Source organism: Penicillium canescens (genome assembly GCF_028828765.1).
Source record: "Penicillium canescens strain IBT 15451 chromosome Unknown utg000010l_segment0_segment0, whole genome shotgun sequence".
NCBI lineage: Eukaryota > Fungi > Ascomycota > Eurotiomycetes > Eurotiales > Aspergillaceae > Penicillium > Penicillium canescens.
The window spans coordinates 2,904,566-2,928,934 of NW_026703972.1; the positions used below are offsets into that span (position 1 = coordinate 2,904,566).

At 48.9% G+C, this 24,369-nt stretch overlaps 5 protein-coding genes across 5 annotated transcripts; 3 read left to right on the forward strand and 2 right to left on the reverse strand.

Annotated features, from left to right (window-relative positions):
* Nucleotides 1–4,493: 4,493 nt before the first annotated feature.
* N7446_012512 (Short-chain dehydrogenase/reductase SDR) lies at nucleotides 4,494–4,721 on the reverse strand (the record flags this gene model as incomplete). Its single annotated transcript, XM_058521254.1, has 1 exon — nucleotides 4,494–4,721. One exon carries the CDS (start codon nucleotides 4,719–4,721, stop codon nucleotides 4,494–4,496), a length of 228 nt encoding a protein of 75 aa, XP_058366620.1.
* Nucleotides 4,722–5,648: 927 nt separating this feature from the next.
* On the forward strand, nucleotides 5,649–7,567 carry N7446_012513 (cytochrome P450; the record flags this gene model as incomplete). The annotated part of the gene is given in 5 exon segments (XM_058521255.1): nucleotides 5,649–5,883; nucleotides 6,050–6,303; nucleotides 6,315–6,404; nucleotides 6,492–7,133; nucleotides 7,220–7,567. 5 exon segments carry the CDS (start codon nucleotides 5,649–5,651, stop codon nucleotides 7,565–7,567), a joined length of 1,569 nt encoding a protein of 522 aa, XP_058366621.1.
* Nucleotides 7,568–8,847: 1,280 nt separating this feature from the next.
* N7446_012514 (alpha/beta-hydrolase) lies at nucleotides 8,848–10,697 on the forward strand (the record flags this gene model as incomplete). The annotated part of the gene is made up of 3 exons (XM_058521256.1): nucleotides 8,848–9,150; nucleotides 9,217–9,340; nucleotides 9,403–10,697. The coding sequence occupies 3 exons, from the start codon at nucleotides 8,848–8,850 to the stop codon at nucleotides 10,695–10,697; spliced, it is 1,722 nt and encodes a 573-aa protein (XP_058366622.1).
* A 2,186-nt stretch (nucleotides 10,698–12,883) lies between these two features.
* Nucleotides 12,884–13,430, forward strand: N7446_012515 (uncharacterized protein; the record flags this gene model as incomplete). The annotated part of the gene is made up of 2 exons (XM_058521257.1): nucleotides 12,884–13,055; nucleotides 13,111–13,430. 2 exons carry the CDS (start codon nucleotides 12,884–12,886, stop codon nucleotides 13,428–13,430), a joined length of 492 nt encoding a protein of 163 aa, XP_058366623.1.
* Nucleotides 13,431–23,617: 10,187 nt separating this feature from the next.
* On the reverse strand, nucleotides 23,618–24,078 carry N7446_012516 (uncharacterized protein; the record flags this gene model as incomplete). The annotated part of the gene is made up of 3 exons (XM_058521258.1): nucleotides 23,618–23,626; nucleotides 23,749–23,862; nucleotides 23,938–24,078. The coding sequence occupies 3 exons, from the start codon at nucleotides 24,076–24,078 to the stop codon at nucleotides 23,618–23,620; spliced, it is 264 nt and encodes an 87-aa protein (XP_058366624.1).
* Between the last annotated feature and the right edge of the window lie 291 nt (nucleotides 24,079–24,369).

Below are 24,369 nucleotides of genomic sequence, written 5' to 3' on the forward strand. Positions count from 1 at the left end.
GAGAGTCCATAGAGAGAATCCATTTTTGAAGCGATTCCTCCTCAATTTCAGTCAATTTATGTGAATTTGCGCGAGATTCGACGCGGTTTTTAACCCCTTGTAGGCGGCGACGGAGAGTTGAACGCGGCACATTAAAAGTATAAGCAGCGCGAGCAATATTGCTGATTTCTTGATTCTTAATAGCCTGGATAGCTAATAAGATCCTACCCTCTTGCTCAATTGAATTTTGAGAAGATTGAGTGCGAATTGGTGGCATGGTAGGTGGTTAAAGAAGGAAGGTCTAATTAATTGACGCGTTTTTAGGTGGGGTGGCCACTCGCTTGGGGTGGCCACTCGCATGTGAAATACGTTATCCATAAATCCGAAGCCCAGCTGCAACATCTGTGCACAGTGGTGGTGTCACGCCAGCCGTGTTTAAGGTAAACAAACGCCCCCGCAGCTTCGAAAAAGCCGTTTGCAACGTCTTCTTCAAAATGACAACAGGCATCGACAAGCTACGGCTCCTTCTTACAAAAGACACACGTCACGGTGCGGAGGAGCAATCCCTTCGAAGGGTGAAAAGTAGACCTCGCCATGACCCGGACCGTGGGTCCCTTCTCGCGACCCTTGACCCGCCCCCTCCGGGGGGAGGGTCGTAGGCTGACGACCCTCACCGCACCTGAGGGTCATAAAATCTTTGGAGGGTCACCCGCCAAGTTACCCTCACGACCCGCATATGCATAAATTCTTCACACCTTCCCTGATTAGGATGGATAAATTTGCTGACAGATAGCAATAAATTACTGTTTCTTATACCTGTTTCGTCTGTCACACACTTAATTCATCTTTTTCTATCCGACCCCTGTGTATTTTTATGAAATATGTCTTCAGGTCTTCTTGCTTGGTAATACTCAATTGACAGATTCTCAGGTCTAAGGGAGACCGTTGTGGTATGTATTGTAAAGAATTGGAGAGATTGGCAAATCACGATGTGGAAATATATATTTTGAGTGCAGAACGTAGTCGCACCGCAATCCAGAGACGGCTAACATTTTTCTGGATATAACCTAAAACCACTGGAAATCCTGACTTCATTGTATTTGATATATTGTATTCACTCTCTAAACACTTATGCTACGCTAAAATTAAGCAGAATATGTCGATTAAGTTCAATTATGTGACTCCAGAGTTCTAGGGTCCTAAGGGCGACCCTCACGACCCTCAGGGTGACCCTCACGACCCTCAAAGTGACCCTCATAACCCTCAGGGTGACCCTCATAATCCTTGTTCTAGCCAATTAGTATCGGTAGTATCAAATATGATATATCACCTTTTCTCCTTTGTTTGCGAAGTAGACCCTTGTCTACAAGACTCAACTACCCCTGAGTTCTTTACTGAATAGCACAAGAGATCGAGGTAAGACTTTTCTTCTCCTAACCATCTTCATAATGTCCCAGTTCTCTGATAACTTTTCATCTGCTTATGGGGGTCCTCCCTCGGATTTTCTTGAATATATTGCTAATGATAGTTCAAATCAGCTTTACTCCTCTATCCCATCTGGAAGTCAAACTACCTCCCTTCCCTCGTCTCTACATCGAGCGGCACCTGATTGTCTTCCACGGATTTGCCCCGATCGGATCAGATCGTACATCTTATACTCACCGGAAATGGGTAGCGAATTCGTGCAGTGGTGGCTTCATACCGATTTTGGCCAAAAGAAACAGATATCTTGGGATACAAAACGAGCTGCCCAGTGCTGGAAAAACTTTGACCAAGTCGCGTTTGAAAAAGATGGAAAGCCTGGGGTTATGTGCCATCAATGTCGGAAGGTGCTTGATCACCCTGGCTGGGCTCATTCAGGGACGACCTCAATGAATAAGCACTATAATGGGGTAAATTGCCGAAAAGCTGCCTCAGCTGCAGGGAAGAAACCAAATATCAAGCTTGCATTAGAGCATGCGGTATAGATAAGACCTAACTCTAACCGTGACGATCCTAAATCTGACCTCGACGTTTAGGCGCAGAATGCGACGGTACGAAGATTCGATGAGCGAGTTTGGCAGCAGAAGCTTGCTAAGCTTCTTGCTGTATCGCATCTCCCCTTTCTGTTTCTCGAGCACACCGAGTTCCGTGATCTTATCTCCTACGCCCGGCTTGCACCGTCAATGCCGGAAATTCCTTCTGCTAAGGTTATGCGCCGGCAGCTTCGAGACCTAGTCCGTGAGAACCAAAAGAGTATCCTTCAGAGACTCCCTTCTGGTGCGAAGCTATCACTTGCTCTAGATTGCTGGACATCGCCATTTAAGCAGGCATTTATAGCGATTACGGGATACTTTCTTGACGAAGACTGGGAGTACAATGAGATACTACTCAGATTCGAACACTTACATGGATCTCATTCAGGTGCAAATCTGAGTGAAGTGCTCTTCAAGCTGCTACAGGAGTATCAGATCACAGATAGAGTGCTTACGGTAACCACCGACAACGCTTCAAATAACGTTACCCTTATGGCAAGTGTCCACGACGCGATTGAGTCACTACAATCCGCCAACGATGTCGTTATTATTCGGATACCGTGTATTGCCCATGTGATCCAGTTAAGCCTTAAAGACCTCCTTGGGAAGATGAACGCTGCTCCAAAGAATGATGTAGCTGAACAGGCATGGTCTGATGACCGGGTGGATAGTCTTCGTGCAAGACAGCAGAAACGCGAGATCGTGGACACTCTAAATAAGGTGAGATATCGTAACTTTTCTACCATTCATTATCCTAATCTGTCTCTTAGGTTCGAAGCCTTGCGATCTATATCAACGCGAGTCCGCAGCGCCGAGAGTCATTCTACAACTTACAAACTAAGGAGCCAAAGCTCGTGCCAATTCAGGATGTTGCTACTCGATGGAACTCCACGTTCTTAATGCTTGTCCGCGCAAAGAAACTCCAGCAAACCTTCGATGCTTTCTGTACACAGTACGACCAAGAACATTTTGCCCTAAGTCAGGAGCAGTGGCGACAAGTGGACTATCTTATCTGCATCCTTCAGCCTTTTCACCGATTCACAACTCTTCTTTCAAAGTCGAAGGACGTCACTATCCACCGGGTCTTTAAGGTCTACAATAAGCTATTTGATCACATAGAAAAGTCGATTAGACGGCTTAGACGGAAGAGGGTCGCTTGGAAGCAAGGAATGCTTATGTCACTCGAAGCGGCAAAAAGCAAGCTCTCAGTCTACTATAAAGACACTGATAATATGGATGGCGATCTCTATGCCATTGGCACAATCCTTTCTCCGCAGGATAAACTTCAGTTTTTCTCAACCGCCGACTGGGACCCAGAGGAAGGCGGAATTGATTACCGAGCAACCTATCGCCAGAGCCTTGAGTCCTCTCTCGAAAAGTACTCTGAGAACCTTGCGCGGGAGCAGCTGACATTAGGTGCTCCTCTAATGATTCCAGAAACGGATGAATTTGATTTAGCATGTGTTCGAGACGAGTCGCAGCAATCGCAGATTCCACAGCGAGTTCAATCTGACGAGCTGACAAGGTATCTTGATAGTAGTAAGTTTCTCTTAATTTCGACAGAATTTATTACTTATTTCTCTTTCAGACACAGTACCAAATGCTCAGCCTCGAACTTGGTGGAAATATCACCAAGATGAATTCCCGAGAATGGCGAGGCTTGCACGGGATATTCTTTCGATTCCAGCTAGTGGTGCAGGAGTAGAACGGCTTTTCAACTCTGCGCGAGATATTTGTCATTATCGGCGGGGCTCTCTACAGCCTCAAACAATCTCGGATCTTATGATGTATATGTGCACGTCGCGTTTCGAGATTCTTGAAGAGGAGCGAATAATGCTGTCTGAATATCTTTCAGCCCAGGAGATACAGGCTGCAAAGGAAGAGAGAACACAGCAACATATCACCGTTGATCCAATCAGTGATGATGAAGAGGATGAGGGGCCTTCTACAGAGTTTCAAGCAACTTCGCCTGGCCAAGCAGCTTCACAAGGCCTATCTACAAACGCACTTGGCAAAAGACGCTTAAGCAGTATAGCCAAGGATACAGGAGGTGACCAGGAAGATGATAGTGAAGTGACATGCCTGCCAGAGATACAGCACCGAGTATCTGGTAGAGTTCGCAAGCGTTCAAGGTTGCTTGATGGATATGAAATATTGGATATATAGTTAATGCGTTCAATTCATCTATTCAGTTCATCCTTTCAATCTATCTGTTTAATGCATTCAAAGTGATCAAAGGTAGCAAAGTAAGCCTAGAACTGCTGTAAGTGAGATACTCAAAAATACAGCTAAAACCTACATAATTTGTGCACCGCGCGACATGCTGGTGTTTGCATTGTTTTACGGCCCTGAGGGTCGGGTCGTGGCCCTGAGAGTCGGGGGGCACTTTCAACGACCCCCCCCTCATGGAGGGTCAGGGTCGGGACTCACTACCCAGGACCCTCCGAGGTCCGGGTCGTGGTCCGGGTCGTCAGGGTGACCCGCGGGTCGTGGCGAGGTCTAGTCACGAATGTCAAGTGCAGTAATTAGGACCCTGGCCTCGGGCGTTTCGGCTTTGATTGCTGCCGCTGCTTCCTCTAGCTTGTCGAGATTGATGTCTGCGAGAGATATGGCGCAGCCAAGTTGGGCAAGGCTCTTGGCTGCGGCCAGACCGATTCCGGATGCTGCTCCGGTGACTGTGACTACCTTGGGGAGAGATGTGACTTTTTGCAGGAAAGTGGACGCCATGGCGAGATGTGTTGGACAGGTTGTTGTGGATCAAAGGAGGGAAATGGGCACGGAAATCGAATCAGCCTACTGCAGTCTTTATAGTTGTGCAATATATACATACATTATCTGTACCTAGTCCCTGAGGAGCTGTGGGGTGTGCGGAGAGCAAGCCGACAACTTTTCAAATGCCCGCTGACCATAGATGATACTGGATTACTTCAAGGTTTGCCTACAGATTTAGCCGACGCTCTCACCAGCCAGCAGCCGCCGTTGGGAAGGTTGTCTACCAGGCTCACTCACACATGTGAGAGGCGGTGAAAGACCGGTTAGATCCAGTAAGCAATATGGATTCCGTCACGCGACTCAACCTGCCGCGGTAGTTGGAAATTCACCCCACATGTACCGCTCTCTGGCTATCGTCAAAGTGCGGGGTTGGGGATACTGTAATGCGTCATAATGTGGGGTCCATATGGGGTGAACGGCCTTGTTGGCTTGAACTTAGTTACAGAGTTCCGCTTAGATAATGATCCAACTGCCGATCATTCGCCTGGCAGTATCAAGATGGACCCGTGGACGGCGGCAAAATTATCAGGGTTACTATTGAGTAGACGTTGTTAAGCCTAGTCGAGAAGGCAGGGAGAGATCATTCACGCCCCCAACAAATCCATCCCAGGCCGTCTCCGCACCAGAGCACCCCGCACTTTGGAAAGGAGTAATATCTTCTGGGCACAATGGTTTATTTAAAAGCTTCAATAGCCTAATCCGTCCCCTAATTCCACTTTGCACTTTATCTATGAACCATCCCCCATCCTCTCTTCTCTTCCGCCCCCCCCCCCCCCCCCCAACAACCAACCCAAACCTCCCCCAGTATAACTGAGACTCACTGCCGTGCCCTTGCCCTCCTCCTACAGCTGAAACGCTACGTTGACCCCTTTTGCGAGCAAGATGGCCCTGACCGAAGATAATGTTCTCGCTCTTATTGCCCAACCGCGAACCATATTGCTCTTGTCTCTACTCGGCACCATAATCTGTACCGTCTCCTGGGTCATAGGCCTCATCCGGGATCCTCTCCGAAGCATTCCAGGCCCCACTGTAACACGATACACGGCGCTGTGGTATCTCCGCAAGATATATAAAGGAGAGTTCCATCATGAAAGTATCCGGCTACACGAGAAGCACGGTGTGTTTTTTTTCTTCCCTTATCCCTAGTATTTCTTGCACTCGGTCTAGCTTGAAATCAGAGCTTCTCGAATGGAACTCGGGCTGCAAGCAAGATTCCCTACTCTACTCATATCAAGTCCACCCAAACTAATGGGCTAATTATCCAATTTTTCACCCCTGCACAGGGAAAATCGTCCGCATCGCGCCAAACATGTATAGCATCGACGATATAGACGCCGCAAAGACCATCTATGGGCACGGAACCAAGTTTCTCAAGGCGGACTGGTACTCCTCGTGGACGGCGCCGGCAGTCTGGAGCGTCAATCTCTTTGCCATGCAGGATGCCAAGGCGCATGGGGTTGTTCGGCGGCAGTTTGCCAAGTATTACTCCATGACGTCGATGGTGCATTACGAGGGGTATGTTGATGACAGTATCCGGGTTTTCTACAGGCAGCTCGAGGCGTTTTCGGGGCGCGGCGGGCGCTGGATATGGGTGCTTGGTTGCAGTATTATGCTTTTGACGTGATTGGCAACATTACGGTATGTGAAACAAGAAGAATTGGACTGCCCGGGTTTTTCGTTACTATCTGGCTAACGTCCAGGTTCGTCCTTTCGGGAAATATCTAGTTTGGCAAAGCATTCGGGTACCTTGACAGGGCAGAAGACATCAACAACATGATTGCAAAGCTGGACCAGAGCAATCTGTACAGCGCCCTAATGGGTCTCTTCCCCTCTGCCCATGCCCTCATCGTCCGCGTCGCTGAGTCCCCGGCGCAAGTCATGATCGACTATATAAAGGATTTAATCTCCCAGGAAAAGGCAAAACCAAAGGCCGTAAAAGACGATAAGCCGATCCAAGAAAACAAAAACAACGACGACAATAACCCCGCACGAACAGAAGCCTTCCTCCGCAAATTCCTAACGGCCCATGACCGGGACCCTTTGACCTTTACCTCAACACACCTTCTCTTCGGATGCGTGCAGAACATCTTTGCGGGAAGCGACACCACCGCCATTGCTCTTTCCTCAATCATCTTCCACCTCACGCGCAACCCATCCTGCCTGGCGAAGCTGCGGGAGGAAATCAACGCCGCGGCGGCCGATGGCACCATTTCCGACCCCGTTACTTTTGCACAAAGCCAGAGTCTGCCTTACCTGCAGGCTGTGATCAAGGAGGCCCTGCGCATAAACCCGGCTGTGGGGCTGCCTCTTGTCCGTGTGGTGCCTGCAGGCGGGGCCATGCTTTGTGGCGAGTTTTTCCGGGAAGGGGTGAGTACTTAGTACCGAATCCCTTACCTATACCGCGTCGATGTTTCATACCATTGTTAAAACTAATCCATCTCATCTCATTCTAGACAGTAGTCGGAATAAACCCGTGGGTAGCGCACTACAACAAATCCATCTTCGGCACGGATGCGCACGTCTTCCGACCTGAACGGTGGCTAGGCCAGGGCCAAGATAAGGACAAGGATAAAACCGAGAGCTCGCAGACAAGCAGCATGGATCAATATTTCCTTCCATTCGGCCTGGGCTCCAGGACGTGTATTGGCAAGAATATCAGTCTGCTGGAGATTGGCAAGCTGGTCCCGCAGCTGGTGCGGAATTTCGACTTTGAGCTTGTGAGTCGACAGGATGCGCTGGCTGGGCAGAATCACTGGTTTGTTAAGCCGTATGGGTTCGAGGTTATTCCTTGCAAACTATAAGTGGATTTTTTTTTTTCGGGTTCGAGTGGGAAACCGGAGCAGTTGTTGAAAGGCTTGTTTGTATTATACACTATCGTGTCTATCCATCTAGCGAAGAAGTACTTGGCAGGTGTAGTATCTCTCTGTTCAACATACGATACCTCTGGGGATCGTTCGCGTATTTAATATTCCACAACTTACTGACTCAGGTCAGCCATTTATCCGCTATTCGAGCGTACCAGCTCGATAGAAGAAGCACGTACGCAGCAAAGAAACAATTTAAGTCAATGCATTTGCCGGCATCTCCAAAACATACTTTAACGAGGGCGGATACATCCGTGGCATTGGAAGTATGTATCCTTGGATGTCCTGCCAACAACGAAGATAGCTTTCTGTCCATCTCAGGACTAGACCCACCACAGCGGGCGATTTTTGGAACATCCTGTAGTTGCGCAAAATATGAGTGGTAACTACAGCTACTAATAGTACTTAATACCGTACTTGTCAGTATGGGAAATATCCATACTTTCAGGTGTAGTAAGGCAAACCTAGCCAAGTAGATTTCCTAACAATAGCGTGCATTGGCTCGCCCGTGAACGGTGGCGCACCCCGCGAAACACCCCACCGTGGTGTAGATTGCCCATCAGCCAACATAACTAAGCAGTTAAGGTAACTATAGTTAAAGCTAAGTATTACTACTGTGTATCTTTCGAATCCTAATATATATTGGTTTGTATAATTCAGTACGTTCATATTATATCGACAGAACGTCAGCTTGTAGTTAGTTTATTTAGCTTAAGCTTTGTCTTTTTTTTTTCCAGATACACGCAGTCATTGATAGTTTACGCAGAAAAATATCATTCGTATGGTTTTATACGACAAGCTGATCTGCCGAACCTGTTATCCGAGCCCATTCATTTGTATGTTTGGCGCTTTGTCAGCGGCATTCTGAAGTCGAGGGAAGAATCATGGACGGAACTGAACCGTGTGGATAGATTCCGAGTGTCCACTTGTGTACCGACCCACATCATCCATGGATCCAGCACTCTCCTCAACTCAACTGCTCCCCATCTCATCCCTACCAACCATCTCATCCCCACCAACCATCTCATCCCCACCAACCACCTCATCCCCACCAACCATCTCATTCCCACCAACCATCTCATCCCCACCAACCATCTCATCCCCACCAACCATCTCATCCCCACCCTCACACCCTCTTCCATATTTTAAATAATAAATATGATATATACATCAAGAAGTAATCTCCGAAATCATCCTTTTCTCTTATCCCGTCTACCATGTCGTCCGGCCAGTCCAGGTTTCAGACCTCAACGGTCGATGTCGCAGGCTACACGCGCATCAAGCACATCTACATCCCCATGCGCGATGGCATCAAGCTATGCGCGGATTTAATCCTTCCATTTTCTGCATCGAAGGATGGCCAGAAAGTCCCCGTAATCTGCAGCATGGGACCGTACGGAAAAGATATCCATGCCTCTACGTTTGGGTTGCCCAAGACCCCGATCTATGCGGAGATATATAAACATATCAGCCCGTTGGGTCCGGATGCTGTGTTTGAGTTATGTGAGCCTACGATCTGGGTATATTTCTTCCATATTTCTGTTGAAATGCTGTGCCTTGAGACTGATATAGTGTATGCGAGATAGTGCCGAGACTACGGCTACGCTCTTCTTCGCGTCGACACGCGCGGTATCGGAGGGAGTGAAGGAAGACTTGACCCGTTCGGTCTTGAGCGATCTGTCATTCTTGATGCGGATGCAGAAGGACAAGGTAAAGCAGGATGCTCACCCACTTAATACAGTCCATGAGTGAGCTGACCATATCACGGCCAGACCTCTACGACATAACCGAATGGGCCGGCACGCAACCCTGGTGCACTGGCAAAGTCGCCTTCAGCGGAATCAGCTACTACGGGATGGTCGGCTATTGGGCAGCCATGCAAAAGCCCCCACATCTCACCTGCGTCCTGTCCTACGAGTCCCAATGCAACATGTACCACGCGGCGCGGAAGGGGGGCATCTACAGTAACAATTTCCAGTCGCATTGGTTCAATAATATTGTTCTTCCGTATCAGGCGGGGAAGCAGGATGGGTCGCGGACTGATGAAGAGCTGGTGGCTAACAGGGTTGATTTCCCCAAGTTGCTTGCTACGACCGAGTATCCTGATCAATGCGTTTGGGCTGTGTTTGGCCGCGTGCGGAAACTCGAGGATATTGAAGTCCCCTTCTACCTATCTGGGAACTGGACGGATCCTGAACTGCACCTTGCGGGAAACATTCGCGCATTCAATGGTATTTCGTCGGAGTATAAGTGGCTGGAGATGCATACGGGGAACCACCTCGGGGCCTTCTACGAACCGGAACACATTGAGATGCAGAGGAGGTTCCTCGACTACTTTCTCTTTGATAAGAAGGATAACGGGATGCTCGATGTGCCTCGTCTCCGTCTCCTTCAGCAACACGGCAAAGATACACTCTACCGAGAGACTGAAACCGCGTTTCCTCCACCAGACGCAGAAGATGCCGTCTTCTACCTAACGCCAGACCGGAACCTTTTACCAACAAACCCGGTTGGTGAGAACCGCACCACATTCAAAACAAAAGGCTACGACCCCGAGTCCACGAATCTTCAGTTCACCCTCGGATCCCCCTTCCCGGAACCCTTCGAACTCCTCGGCTCCCCCTACCTCAACCTCGAAGTAAGCACAGCGGCCCAAGACCTCGACCTCTTCATCTACCTCCGCGCCATCGACGCCAACGGTGAACCCATCATCCTCTCCGGCAACCACGGCGAACCCATGGACAGTTTTGCGCGGGGGTACTTCCGCCTCTCGCACCGGGACGAAGTTGCACGGAATTTCTTGGAAAAGGGGGTCATCGATCAGCCTAATGTCCCTCGATCAGAGGTTACCCAGGGAAAGGTATACAGGGTGCTAGTTCCCTTGTACCCGGCTGCATTCTTGTTTGATAAGGGTCAATCTTTGAGTCTGGAGATTGGGCATGTGAATACGCCAGCTACGATTCCGCCGATGAGGCATGAGGGTGGGGATCGGACTGCGGAGCGGTTTGCGGGGGATAATGTCATTTTTTCGCATGGGAGGTTGATTTTGCCGCGGGTGCGGAGGTGAGGAGCTTGGAGGTTTTATTCTTGCGAGTGCGGTGGAACGGAGGAATCCCTTTGTGTAGAGTGGACCATGCAGACTGTGGCGCTTTGTTATTTCTGTTGCAATTGCTCCAAGAAAAAGGAGTGAATGATCGGAGACGGGAGGCAAATTGTCGCACAAATTGTGGGGCATAATACCGCTAGACTAAAAATGCTCCATGGGCGACATTCTTAGTTTATACAGTCATTTATTGCTTCGACACACCCCCTCAGGATCCAGCGAATATGTGGTCAAGTGCTAGTATGAGAGGGATCCTGGACGGATATTGTGGCTTATACTAGGCCATATTCTTCTGCCTAGGAAGAGGCGGATGCAACAAGCCCCATCAATCTATAGTTCCACGGATTCAACATGACTTCCGGTCTATGGTTCGCACGGCTTCAATATTATTTGATGGCTTGGTTCTCTTCTTTTCCTCTCCTGGATTCGAACCTGAGACCTTGTGGTACCAGCAAGCGCGAGGCGACAGTCGGGCTCATAAACTATCAGAGCGAGGTAATCTCGTATCTGCTAGTATGCCCTCTGGCGAATGAGGATCGGCGGAACCAACTAAGACAGGATGAATTGATTGGTCGTAGATAAAATGATTTCAACCACGACAGTGGTGTCCCGTACATATCGTCGAGAGCATTGGCTTGGGCTCCGTTTTCCACCAGAATTTTCGTCGCATTGTAAGAGCCGTATTGAGCAGCCCAGGAGAGAGGGGTACGTTTGTTTTGATCGTGGTCGTCAATTGGCGCACCAATCTCCACAAGTCGTAAGAGAAGCTCAGTACAGTCCCCCATAGCGGCGTAATGGATTAGAGACCTCTTGAAAGGGCCCCTTGAGTTGCATATGCCATGGGATTGGACCGACTTCTGAGCTGCTTCGAGGAAAGCCATAATGTTCTTGTCCACCTTATTCATCTGGATACTTTTGAGGCGTTTAAATTCTCCATCCATGGTTGTGGTGGATTGAGAGGACATGGTTTTTAGACACTTCGAAAAAGCCAAAGGTCAGGTTCGCGAGAAAGAAACTTTCAGAGCCAATGACCAAGCTGGGGGATCATAGGCTATATAGTAATCGTGGGAGAGGATGTCCCATATCTCCCAAAGTATAAAATATGAATATGCTTTCTGCCATCCATGTGCTTTCTGGCGGCACTCATTTCATTTTAGTGATGCAGGTGGTGCTACTTGGAAGCACAGGAGTAAAGTTGAAGGGCATTCTGTTGTATCAGTACGTGTTTCATGGCCTCGGCAAACTGCGGCTGCCGGCCACAACATACAGTATGCAGCCGACTGTTGGGTTGAAGAGACGAGAAGGCTAACAAAAAGCCAGAGGAAACTCACCCGCACCGTGTTGTAGTGCCTCACAAACATGAATTGGATCGTTCAACACATAATGCTGTTGGGAGCAAGGCTGGGTCGGCCTACTTCCGGAACAAGACCGCCGACCACACATGCGGCCTGATACCCCTCGTACTGTAATTGAATACATGCGTCCTCGGATATGAATAGCATAACTCTATCAGAATGGACAAAGACCAAGGTCAAAATCTATGGTTGTGCATTTCGCGCCCCGCGTTATCGTAGACGCGGCACGTCACGTCGATAACAGCCTCCTACGCCGCAGGAGTCCACCATGTATACTCAACCCACCACTTCTCCGCCCACGACGGGACGGAATAAGACTTTACAAGCATCCGTTGGTCTTCAGAGGCCCTATGTGGTGTGAGCTGGTGAGACGTTGAAGAAATTACTTCAGAATTCAGGAGCTCGTCAGTTTGGAAGGTTGCCCGCATGTTCTAGCCATAATATGCCGAGGAATATTGGTGAAGCTGACCTTGCCTTAGTTGGCCTAAACTAATATAATCCCCTCTTGACTGCATAATCGGCCTCAATAAGCAACTGTACTAAAGTAATGATCTCCGATGCACCTCAGTTTTGGCCAGAAGACTGACATTTTTAATTCAATAGTTGCCACTTACAGGCAACCTGAAGCCTCTCGGAAATCTCAAGATAATTCTATAAAAGTCTTTGTTATCCGTCCTCGTTTTGCTTAACTACACACAACACCAAATCAATCGGGTAAGAAATACAGGACACGAGACGCAGCACACAGGATATTTTCGAATTTTAAGCTCCTATAATCCCTCAGAGACAAGGAAAATGCGTTTCTCCATCACCATGGTCCTCGCTAGTGCCTATGCAGGCGGATCTCTCGGCGGCACCCTGGAGATCATTGATGTTGATGGTCAGTGCGCGATATGGTCTTATGACAACCATGGCTGCACCGGATCTTCAGCATTCTTTGGCCACCTTGAGGGAGGAAAGTGTTCAAGTAAGTGGACTTCTGGCATAAGAGTCAGCAGAAAGAGTTATTAACAAACTCGCAGCGGTGAACGAAGTCGGAGACCGCACCCATCGCTACCCTGTGCACGGGGTAGAGGCTTGTGGCACGGAAGACAAGTCGTCAGCTGCATGGATTCAAGTGAAGGATGCGGGGGTGGTCACCTTCTCCAATCACCAGGGAGAAACGTCGTCATGTACATTAGACAACGGACTCAAGCATGGCAGCCGATGTATTGCTACTGACACAATATCCTCCACCAAGGCGTCCTCCGCTTTGACGACACCGAGGTCTTCATCATCAGTGTCGGAGTCATCTTCGACTACCTCCCAGACCACACCTTCTTCTGATTGTTCCGCGGATTGAGGAAATATGAAGAACAAGTGCAACTCTCGGAATGTAACTCTCGGGATGTACCAAACATACCCTTCACTACTTTGCAGCTACATGGAATTTTTGGCTTTCTCTTAGTTATGTTTTCAATGTCTGGTTTATTTCCTTTTTGAACATTATATGTATTGACGCCACATCAGGAAAAGAAGAGGACAGAAATGCAATTGAGTCAAGTTGAACGGGTGTTCTGATGGACTCATGCTGATTCGTAATTTGTGTTCGATTTTGCATAATGTTCTATGATTTCAGTCAGGGAGTAGTAATAGCCTGTGTTGTAGCTATGCTTTATTTTCCAATTTGGGCGCTTCTCTTGAAGACTTCCATCGATATGATAGTATTCGAGACCTTGTCCCAATCTGAGGAAAAGTAAGTAAGGAAACTCCTATATTCGGAAGACTGGGCCATGGTGATTGAATACGCCCTTTGTTGTTGCGAGTTGGTTTGTGCGTTATATTGTCGTTCCAGGGATTGAATATACAAATAATATGACACTTCTTGAGTTTCCGACGGTCTTCGAGCTCGACGACAAACAGCTAGCCGATCACGGGAGCACGTGTAATGCAAATACCAATGGCAGGCTCAAGGGGTATTTTATTACCCTAGGAATCTGCCAGAATCAGTTCCGAATTCGGATAATTTGCTCCGAGTGTCTGCCTGCTTGTCCTAGCGCATTTTTTTGTCTTTCGATATTCTTTGTTATCATTTGGACGGAGAAATCTCATACAACGGATCGCCTTGTTGGTATTTGGGAGTAAGAAGCTATGTCGATGTAGCAACCGTGCTTGAGATTGCAAGTTGGGGGTTGGTTGTATGCAACTCCCTGCAGTGGTGTTCGACTTCTCACCCGCACGTAAAGTGGTGCTCAAACAGGCGTCGTCCCATTGGAGTGCTGCCTCCCGAATCAAGCGAAAAATTATTCTCTCTAGGGGTACTTTGGTCTGAAATCATTTTTATATGGCCTTCAACTCCGGAACTTAGATAAAACTTTCCTTGTTTTATGCACACTTTCTGTCTCTGTCCGTATAACCAGCAACTAGATATACATAGCGGTATCCAGATACAAACATGCACATTTTCTTCATCGCCATTAAGAAACAGGTCACGCCCCTGTAGATGGTTTCATTGGTGCTAGGAACTTATCTCTTGACCCTGGGAGTTCTCTTGCTCCCGGAAACCTCTGAGACGTTTCTGGGAGCAAAAAAACAGCCTCTAGGAGCCACGTAGCCCCCAGGAAACCCGATGTAGCTTCTGGGGTCTAGTACCATCACCTCGGGGAATCAAAACCGCGTTTCCGTTGACGACTTGTTGATTCCTGGGGCGACAATTTGGCCTTCTAGGAGTGACCGAACGACGCAGAATTGTGCGCAGATCCGGTGAAGGTTTTTTGTGAGGGCTTTCGGCGATCTCGGAAGGCAAGATAGTGACTCTAGGACCCTAAAGTAAGCTCCCAGGGTTCCACAGCTCCCAGATCTGGTCAATGTATTCCCAGAGCCAGTTTCGTATTTACTCAGGAACGTAAAGTGAAGATCCCAGGGGTAGATCTCATTTTCCTAGAATTAGAAATAGCCCCAGGAGCTAAAGAGCATTTCCTAGGGGATAAAAAGGTCCTAGAAATGCTGTTGAGGTTCCCAGGGCCAACATATTGGTTCCCAGAGTAAGTTAACAAGCACGAGAGTTTGTCAGTCTCTTGCCTGCGGCTTTTCTGCCAACATTCCCCGCCTTCATGAATCCTCTGTTTCTTTGGTCACCGCCGTTAGGTATCATGAAAACAGAACTTTTATCTACCACTACAGTTTCGAGCTCAGACATTTTCGGAATCAGCGAAGCAGTCAATAGCTACTGGCTATGGTGTATTGGTGTCCAGCACTTACGAGATGAAACGGTCGCGTTGTACTTCGGAGTTTAACCATCGGTATTTCATTTCTTGCTAATTTGCTTCAAAATTGTATATCACGGCTATAACGGGTATAACTTCTGTTGCCGATCACGATGCCGAGTGTCTGGTCACGTGTACTCGCGTGTGATTCACTCGCTTTTCGCATTTTCCGTCAAACTCGGCTGTAACCTGTGATCAACTACGCTGAGTGGAATTGAGTCGTGCCGATCGGCGAAGCGGTGCAGCGGTGGAAAGTTGTCGCGGTAGATGAGTTCCTGCTAGTCTGGCTGAGCGACGGGGCCCACCAGTGGGAGATGGATCGCTTGCCGTGTGGACGGAATATGTCTCGGCATCCGACGAGGGGATTCGTAAGGGGCGAATGATGGCATCTAGGGCTCCTTCGTTTCGGCTGCGGTCATCAGTATCTTGATCGTCTCAGAAATAAGGTCATCCGCACTTACCACACACAGCATGACGTGCCAAACCCTGTATCTCGCTTTTCCAACCATTCTTCGGCGCATGACAGATGACAGAGCGATGTGCACTGACCGCAGTGCAAGATCACGCTCTCGTCCGCATGGTCTTCATCCTCAGTCTGGCAGAACACACAGTAGATGCTGTCGACGTGGATGCTGTCGACCGTTTGGCTCGGCCTGAGACTCTGCAGCGTCAAGTCTTGGACACCCACCCGGATATTAGTTGCCGATGAGAGGATGGCTGGTCGGGTCGGCGAAACGCGCCATGGAACACTGTTCGTCCGCAGCATTGCAGAAGTCACAAATGGATTGAATGGCTGCACTGGCTCGGGGTTGGTTGAAAGCCGCACCGGCGGGTTTTGTCTGAGCCTGTGAGGAGGTGACGGGCCAGTGTTGTCTGATGCAGGGCGTCGCCTGGAGGCTGACGATGTCTGACGCTGGCCTGGATGTACAACAACTGATGGAGAAGCCATTCTGGAGCCATGTGGTACTCGCGCCTGGTTGCGGACGGCGGCTTCATACCACTGCTGGCCAACTTGGTCGGCCTGCCGTTGCCGGTGCCATCTCGCGCAGAGGAAGTCTCTGGCGATATCACAGAGCTTCGACTGCAACGATAACAAGTCAAACGGCTCTCTGGCGAGAGTGGTCAACTTTTGATGGCCGACCTTGGTGTCTTCAACTTTGATCGAGTTTTTGCACGGCTCGTCTTTTTTCGTCGTCCCGCAACAAGAGCCAGGACCGCCATTGGGGCTGACCTCTATCTCACAAACAAGAAACGGATTCCAAGGGAGCATGGTAGTTATTGAGGTGGTCGTCAAAGGCAGAAAATGCTTCGGATTGTGGTGGTGTTGGTCAATCACCGCAGCGTTCCCTCGCCAGCTTTATATGCCATCGCGTGGGCTCCTTACCAACATGGCTGCATGGCTGGCATGGAACACTTCCTTGAAACAGTCGGTACGTGAAAGAATGCATTCACACGCAGTATGCGCCGTATACAGCCGATCAGTGGCCTGCATGAAGGGATATCATTCCAGACCACTGCTGCAATCAGCTGCACATTTGACTATCCATCGCGGGGACCATACATTGGCGAACAGATTGGCTACTGCGGTAGGCAGCGAAGTCGACAAATGCTGCGTTAGATTCTGGGTTGCCTATGAATTTCGAAGTGCGTGATAGGTTGTGATTTGTTCTTATAGCGCTAGGTGCAAGATGTGGATACGTAGAGATAGATTCGGTTCCCAGGCCATCGACACACTACCAGGAACAGTTTTGGCGTTCCCAGGAGCTAGACTCCAGAGATTCTACAACTCCGCCTGAGCATTGTTGTTAACCCTTTGTGATTGCTACGCACCTCTCAGCGGACTGACAGACTACACTCATAGCTGACCATGGAATTTGGCTGAGGTGAGTATATAAAGGCCTCCCATATCCTACTTTCACAACTCTCACCTCACCCCCATCTACATTTCGTTAGCTCAATCCGCTGTCCCACCATGGTCTGTTCAATTCGTTCTTACGGAGTTTACCGATGAGCTAATACATTACAGCCAAACATCAGAGACCTGCCCAACGAGCTTTTGCTGTTGATTGTGTCGTATTTGGACGGTAGTGCATTATTTGCCCTCGCAAAATCATGCAAAGACTTTGATTTTAAACTGCAGCCCAGCATCTGGAAATACAACGTCAAATTTCAGAACAGCAATCTGTTGCACTTGGCCGTCAAATACGACAACGTTGGTCTTGCAGAGGCTTTGCTCCAGCATAACGCCAACGTCAATGCATTTTACCGAGGCAAAACTCCTTTAATGAGGGCGCTCAAATACTCTTCCGCTGCTGTGCGGGACCTCTTGCTCAGTCGTGGAAACCTAGACATCAACATTCAAAATCAAGCGCGGGAGAGCGCGCTGTGGTATGCTATCCACTACGGAAATCTTTCCGCCGTCAAGAGCGTCTTAAATCGACCCAACGTTCAGGTGGACATCAAGCACAAACACAGCCGAACGGCGCTCCACCTAGCAGTCTTCGCAGGCCGAATAGGGCTCGTGCATCTCCTACTTTCTAGAGGCAGTGACCCTGATCTACAGGATGATTCGGGCCACTCGCCATGGGACCGGGCACGTCGCTTCAATAGGCCCGTGATGGAAATGATTTTTTCAAACGATCCGATGGCCGAGGTGTTTCTTGGTACCCAATCATCACAGGAGGCTGAGCTACCTCTTCACCATGCGGTATCCTATGGGTCGGTAGATGCTGTCAAGCGGCTTCTTGGACAAAAGGGTCTGAACTTGGACGCCCACGACCCAAATGGTGATACGCCCCTCCATCTCGCCGTCCATAGCAGACGCCTCGAAGTGGTCAATATGCTCCTGAGTTACCCTCGTGCCAATGTGGACTGCAAAGACAAAGAAGGCAATACGCCTCTTTGGCTGTCAACGTACTTGTCATACGATGAGATAACCGAAAGGCTACTGGCCGAGAACGGCATCGATGTTAACTTCGTCGGAGGCTACGGGAGGCACGAGGGGCCTTCTACATCGCTCCATCACGCGGCAGCCAGATTGGACACTGCAGTTTTACGGCAGCTGCTTGCGGTGCCAGGAATAGATCTCAATCACTGTGTTGCAGGCCACTCTCCAATGTCTGCTGCCGCATTGCACGGAAGTGTGGACACCGTTGCATGTCTACTGAGTATGGCGGGCGTGGAGATTAATGGAATGGATTTAATAGATCCGCCTATTTGTCGAGCGGTTGCACATGGCCATCTCGATGTGGTACGACTTTTAGTGCAACAAGACGCACGTCTGAACATCAATGAAAGCACGATCGCAACTCACGACACTGCTCTCTGCATGGCTGCCCGTGGCGGTGACTTGGAGATGGTCCAGGCGCTGCTACGCCATGATCGAATTGATGTAAGCGTCAGAAATCGATATTCTGAGGATCCATTGATGTTGGCAGTCAAGGGTGGACATTTCCCGATCGTTGATGCACTTGTGGTCAATCCCGGACTGAATTACTTCAGCCTGAAGAGATCGCTGGATCTAGCAAGGAACGATTGCATCCTGAGGGCCATTCGAAGCAGAATGGAAGACGTCACTCCACAAAGATTGTTGAAGCGGTCTCCAAGGGGAAGGTTGGGTGGTCTGTTTGGGCTGACGACGTCTACCCCAAGTAGCTCTTTCGATGCAATGCGAGACGGCCGATTCATTCGACCCTTCCTCCGCTAGCTATACTGCCCACATTGTCACTGGATCCGTATTTTGTCTATAATATATTGAATTAATAGAAGTGACCTAGAACAGGCCGGACTATCCGCTGACACACTCCGCAAAGGCTATCATATGCCTTCTTAATGTGAACAACTAGAAAGACATAAGCTGGCATGCGCTAATCCTCTTCATTGTGAAATTGTTGGTTATTTCCACGTTGTAAAAGACAAGACAAATATGAACATGCAATGCTTCACTCTTCTCTTGCGTTGTCCAAGAAACCCTGGTAGACTGAGTCTGGAAGGGTGGTTCCAGTCATCAAGTACGCGAGTCAGTCGAACCCGAGATGATTCCAGTGCCTGCTCGAAAAAGCGCAGCCAAGACAGCTGCTTGTCGTGGCGAAGCTGAAGTCCGTCCCTCTCTTTAGTCAGGTGTCTGCTAGCCTCCTCCAAGATACGATTGCTCTGGTCTAGCTTCTGGCCATCGATGTGTTTGGACACGCACGAATCCCATAGGCGTCGATAGAGCCCGACAAGTCGAGTCGCGGGAACGGCGAATTTGGGATCGTCGCGTTCGAGGTCTTCTAGCACATTCAGAACAGGCTAAAAGGGCTCAGTCGCCAAGGCATGTCTTATTTCTGCTTCCTATTCCGATGTAGAGGGCTGTAATGGTCAGCAAGAGCATTCAAAGCTAATCCTTTCAACTTACCACTGCTACATCATCGGAAGTTTCCTGCGAATTGTCTTTTTCACAGACGATTGGCAATGCACTAGACTGATGTTCTCCTTCTGCTTCCTGGTCTGGCGTGCTGTTAGAGGCAACCATCTTGATCGTAGGGAATAGTCGAGTGTCTGGGCAGTAGCATGTCCATCAATCCTTGGAGGATTTTATAGACTAGCAGACGTAGGTGGTTACTCATTCTCACTTTCACCATGAAAGTCAATTGACACAGTCTGACTTTGCCTAGAACCCAAAGATTTTTCGGGGCTCTGTTTGAGACCGTTCAATGATGGTGCTGGTGTGAATCTCGTGGTGTTGATGGTTGGTGAATGTGCCTCATATTATTGGCTAACTGGTGATGAACAGTCTAGGAGATATATATTCAATCACAACGCATTTTCCACATTCGGTTGAGAGCTCAGAAATCCCAAAAGTAAATAGAGTACAATCTAGAGGACCGAAAAAGAAAATCGAAAAAACAAGGTATCTATCTTAACCATGATCACGAGTTCAAAAGTTGACTCCTGTCAACAAGGACGGCCAAGCTTCAACGGGTTGACGGGTTGAGTACCCGCGCCCGCGCGACCGCGGCCTGACGCTTCCTGCAGCCTAGACGGACAGAACCACACAGCTCAGACAATCAACACTCGAGCGAGGCCAGCAAATTTCCATGTTCCTTAGATGAAAATGTGAGCGCTCTTGGTAAAATCAAAGAATGAACAGCTTCATTGCCTCAATATTAAGACCGTAGATTCAACAGTGACCCAACGTTTCTTAACCGACTCACTTTGACTCATTTTCAACATGACTTTAGCATGTTTTCTCGATGAGCATCTAAGATCGCACCACGAATTTCGCTGCTAATAGTTGCGGTAGAATGAAGGCATGGGTTGCGACAGGCCTCACTTAGGATAGACATCGTGTTCAACGTTTGCTCTCTAGTAGAGCCCGCGTGCCACAGGAGCCGAGAAACCTATAAATACGTCCTCTTTTCCCAGCAATTTGTTCTCCATTACCATCACTTGGCTATGCAGAGTCGAGCAGGTCTTCGATTCCTGATAAGTTCTTCCCTTTGACCTACTGGAATTTCACTGTATTGACATCTACAGTTACATCGTGGACCGACAAGCTAGAAAGTGCTTGTGAGACGCGACGACCACCAGGTCCATTATGTCACTCATGCCAGCCGATCAAGAAGCAGATTTGGGTTAGCTAGTCAAAGTATCTATGCGAACATCTGTCCACCATAGCAGCCGACCACTGTCCGCTCCTGAATATATCGGTGCAAAAGAGCGGTCGAGGTAAGTCTGTCTCAGCGCGACCCTATCCGAGACTAGACTGACTTCAAAGACGATGCGAAACAAAGATCCATGCATTCCATCCAATATACACCAGCCACGGTGCCCTTTCCCGTGTCGTCTTTCAGAACATGTGAGTCATGCATTGCCTTGCCGATCGACAAGCTAACGATGGACAGGAAACCGTTGACAGCGCGCCAAAGTGAGCCCGAACCAGCACTCCGTCAGTGCTCCACGCAGTCATGGCTTACACACCGTTTCTGGCCCTGTCACTTCAAATCATGCAGCATGTCCTGAAATTCCGCAAACCAGGGCTGTGGGTCAACGACAGGACGCATAAGCCCCAGACGTTCGTTGTGCACGATGAGGTGAGTGGAATATCGCGCATCCTGCTGCGCCGGTTTTGATTTTGCGCCAAGTCTGTGCCCCAGACACGAACCCCACTGACATCTTCATGCTGTTGTAGGAGCAGCCCATCATCAACCTCGAAAACTGCTGTGGCGAGTAACCTATTCCCGCCGAGTCAGATAAGACCAAGGGGCCGACGCGCTCCATCGCGTCTTACGCCCTCCACCTCACCGCCTTCACATCCTCAACAACAGAGTGCCTCTACACGGAGCAGTCTCCCAATAGGGGACTCTGCAATTTCTTGTCACAAGTGGGCTCGTCACGCGCCTTTGCCGTCCTGTGAACTTGCCCGGTGCATCCAGCGCAACTTCTCGAAGCGACAGCCGGAGAGTGCGACGAGCCTGGATACAACATGGCATATTGGCGACTGCATTGCAGAACAGAATTGGCACTGATCTAGTGGGTAAGCTGGTATGATGACGATCCTGATTGACCATCTGTCTCAACCGTACACTCGGGGGATTCTTCATGAACAACGTAAAGCACGACACCTCGTCCAACTGGATCAACACTTGCTGACTCGGATCTCACCACAGGAAGACACCCTCATATTCTCACACACGGATGCGAAGCGAGCAAATGTCTTGTCTGCTCAACCTCCGCTGCACCAACACCATCGCATGCTCTGTTTCTTCCACATGACTACCGGTGGTATCGACGCGTCGCTACCTCGAACTTGGCCCAGTCGATTTGGTTCATCAGATCATGTGTCGGTATGTCTACCTAATGCAAGACTCAATGGAGCGCATAGCAGTGTCTGTATCTCGGCATTTGAACATTGATATGGGATAGCCTACTTGCGGCTTGGCTCCCCGACGTCCAGTGGGTGGCCATCGTTGTTCTTGGATGGCGTCTAGCGCCTTTTGAGCCTAAAACCGCTAAGAAACCGGGAGAAGCCAACGCAGCCAATGCTTTGTCTGGCTAGAGCCATATTTTCGTACGGGCGAGGTTGTTAGTCGAGACTGCTTGCATGGAGAAGGTGAGGCAAAAATCCCGTCATTTCTAGCCAAATCAACTAACAATAGCCATGTCAGCTTCGAATCGATGGACAAGACCGCGGATGGCCAAACGATTGAGAGGACCCATGACCCAAGAACTACGTCTGATAGAGTCATCTTGATTCCTCTTCCTCTCCGGTTGCTGAGCTTATCGACATGTACGGGCGAGCGGGAACCACTCAGACATACACGGAGCTGCATGCTATCAGGATTGTTTGCTTTTCCCTGTTAGACAGAAGGTTGGCGATTTCATTCCTACGCCTGTGTTTTTCTATCCAAGCCCGAGCACTACGTGCAAAGCCCATACACCTTGAATGTCACAGCAGCTGGATGTCAGTCAAGTTATGCAGTATCCTTCATCCATTGAGACCATCGTCTAACATATCGCAATTGGAGGCGCAAGCACGCCTTGCCACCAAATCACCGATTCCTCTACGTCTCTGAGCTCACTGTGCTTTGACCATCTATGATGTATTTCTCCGCGCCCAAGACGATATCTGGCATATCACTGTTGAGCAATTCACCGTGAAGGTGGGTTTGATGTCTGTAACAGCACCACAAGAGCCCTCGGGTTGTAGGACCTCTGAATGTCCCGTACAGCCTAACTGAATTATCTACCCCAATAAGCGCTCATGTTACGTTTGCTTGGGGAGGATTTGAGCGGATGCCTGCTAGGGTCACAGGCGGATGAGAACACCCCTGTACAAATCACCAGGTCCCGAGCGCTGATTGGGGAGAGTGTCTTACCAGTTCTGATTTCAGATGGCTCGTTGGGCCCCGATCAGAAATCAATAATGATATATCAGCCAGCGGAGCATGATTTATTGTATGTAGTGGGGAATATGCCTCACGGAAAGTAACGACCGTTTCTTCGTCGCTGTAGTGGACTTCTACGAGAGATTGGTTGGATTTACTGGCGGGATATTATTCACAAAGTTGCGACGGCTCCTACATGTAGAAGGAGCGGGTCAGATATTCCCGAGCGAAAGCTACCAATGACATGTTAACCTCGAGAGAACGAAACTCTCACTCTCGTAGTCGCTATGATGTAGGCACAAGCATGGTCACATAACCATGTTGAGGCTGAGCCTTTCTAACCCTAACCAAACCGGCAAAATTCACAGATTGTGCTGTGTATCAACTTCCCTTGTGAGGCATAATAGACAATAAGCTTAGGTACACTGTTTAAGGGTTAGCTGCGGAATCTTATTGACCTTCGTCCGATCATCTTACGCAATAAATAGACTAAGGGTATTCCACGCATTAGTTGGTAGTCAATAATCAAGGCAGGTTGGTCTCTTACCCCTCCATCTAAACATGGCGAGAAACCTTGTCGATCAGCAAAGACACAGTTCCCTCTCGAAATAGGAAAATCCTTAGGATTGGGATTTTCGCCTAGGGTACCTGGTTCGGTACACTTGAGTAGAGTAACAAATCTTTAGTTAGCTGTCAAATAGCAATAACAATTAGTCAGACCAGCTTGACAACATACGCAATAGTAGTGCATGCCTGATGCCTTGCATGCTGAGTCGAGTAAAGAGTTCGGGTTTGATGGCGCACTCCAGCCGTAATTACACCAATCCTTAGCAAGGGCCATGGGAAGAATCGACAATAACGCGAGCACGCACTTCATGATGACAAGGAATGAAAAAGTAAGAAACACTTTGTCCTACTTGAGAACTTTTCTCGGGAGGAGGCCTGCATATAAATAACTGCAATAGATATAAAAACACGTTGTTGCCTGGAACCTAAACAGTATTGGCTTCCTAGGTATTCCGGATTACGCCTCAGAAAGGCGCGCTCTCTGAAAACGTCCTGGAAAATGGCGTCGTGTAACAGCTAATCAAAATCGCTAATCATGTGTTCCGTGATAATTGTCGTATTGCCATGGATCCTGGGGATCAATATTATTGGAGCAAATCTT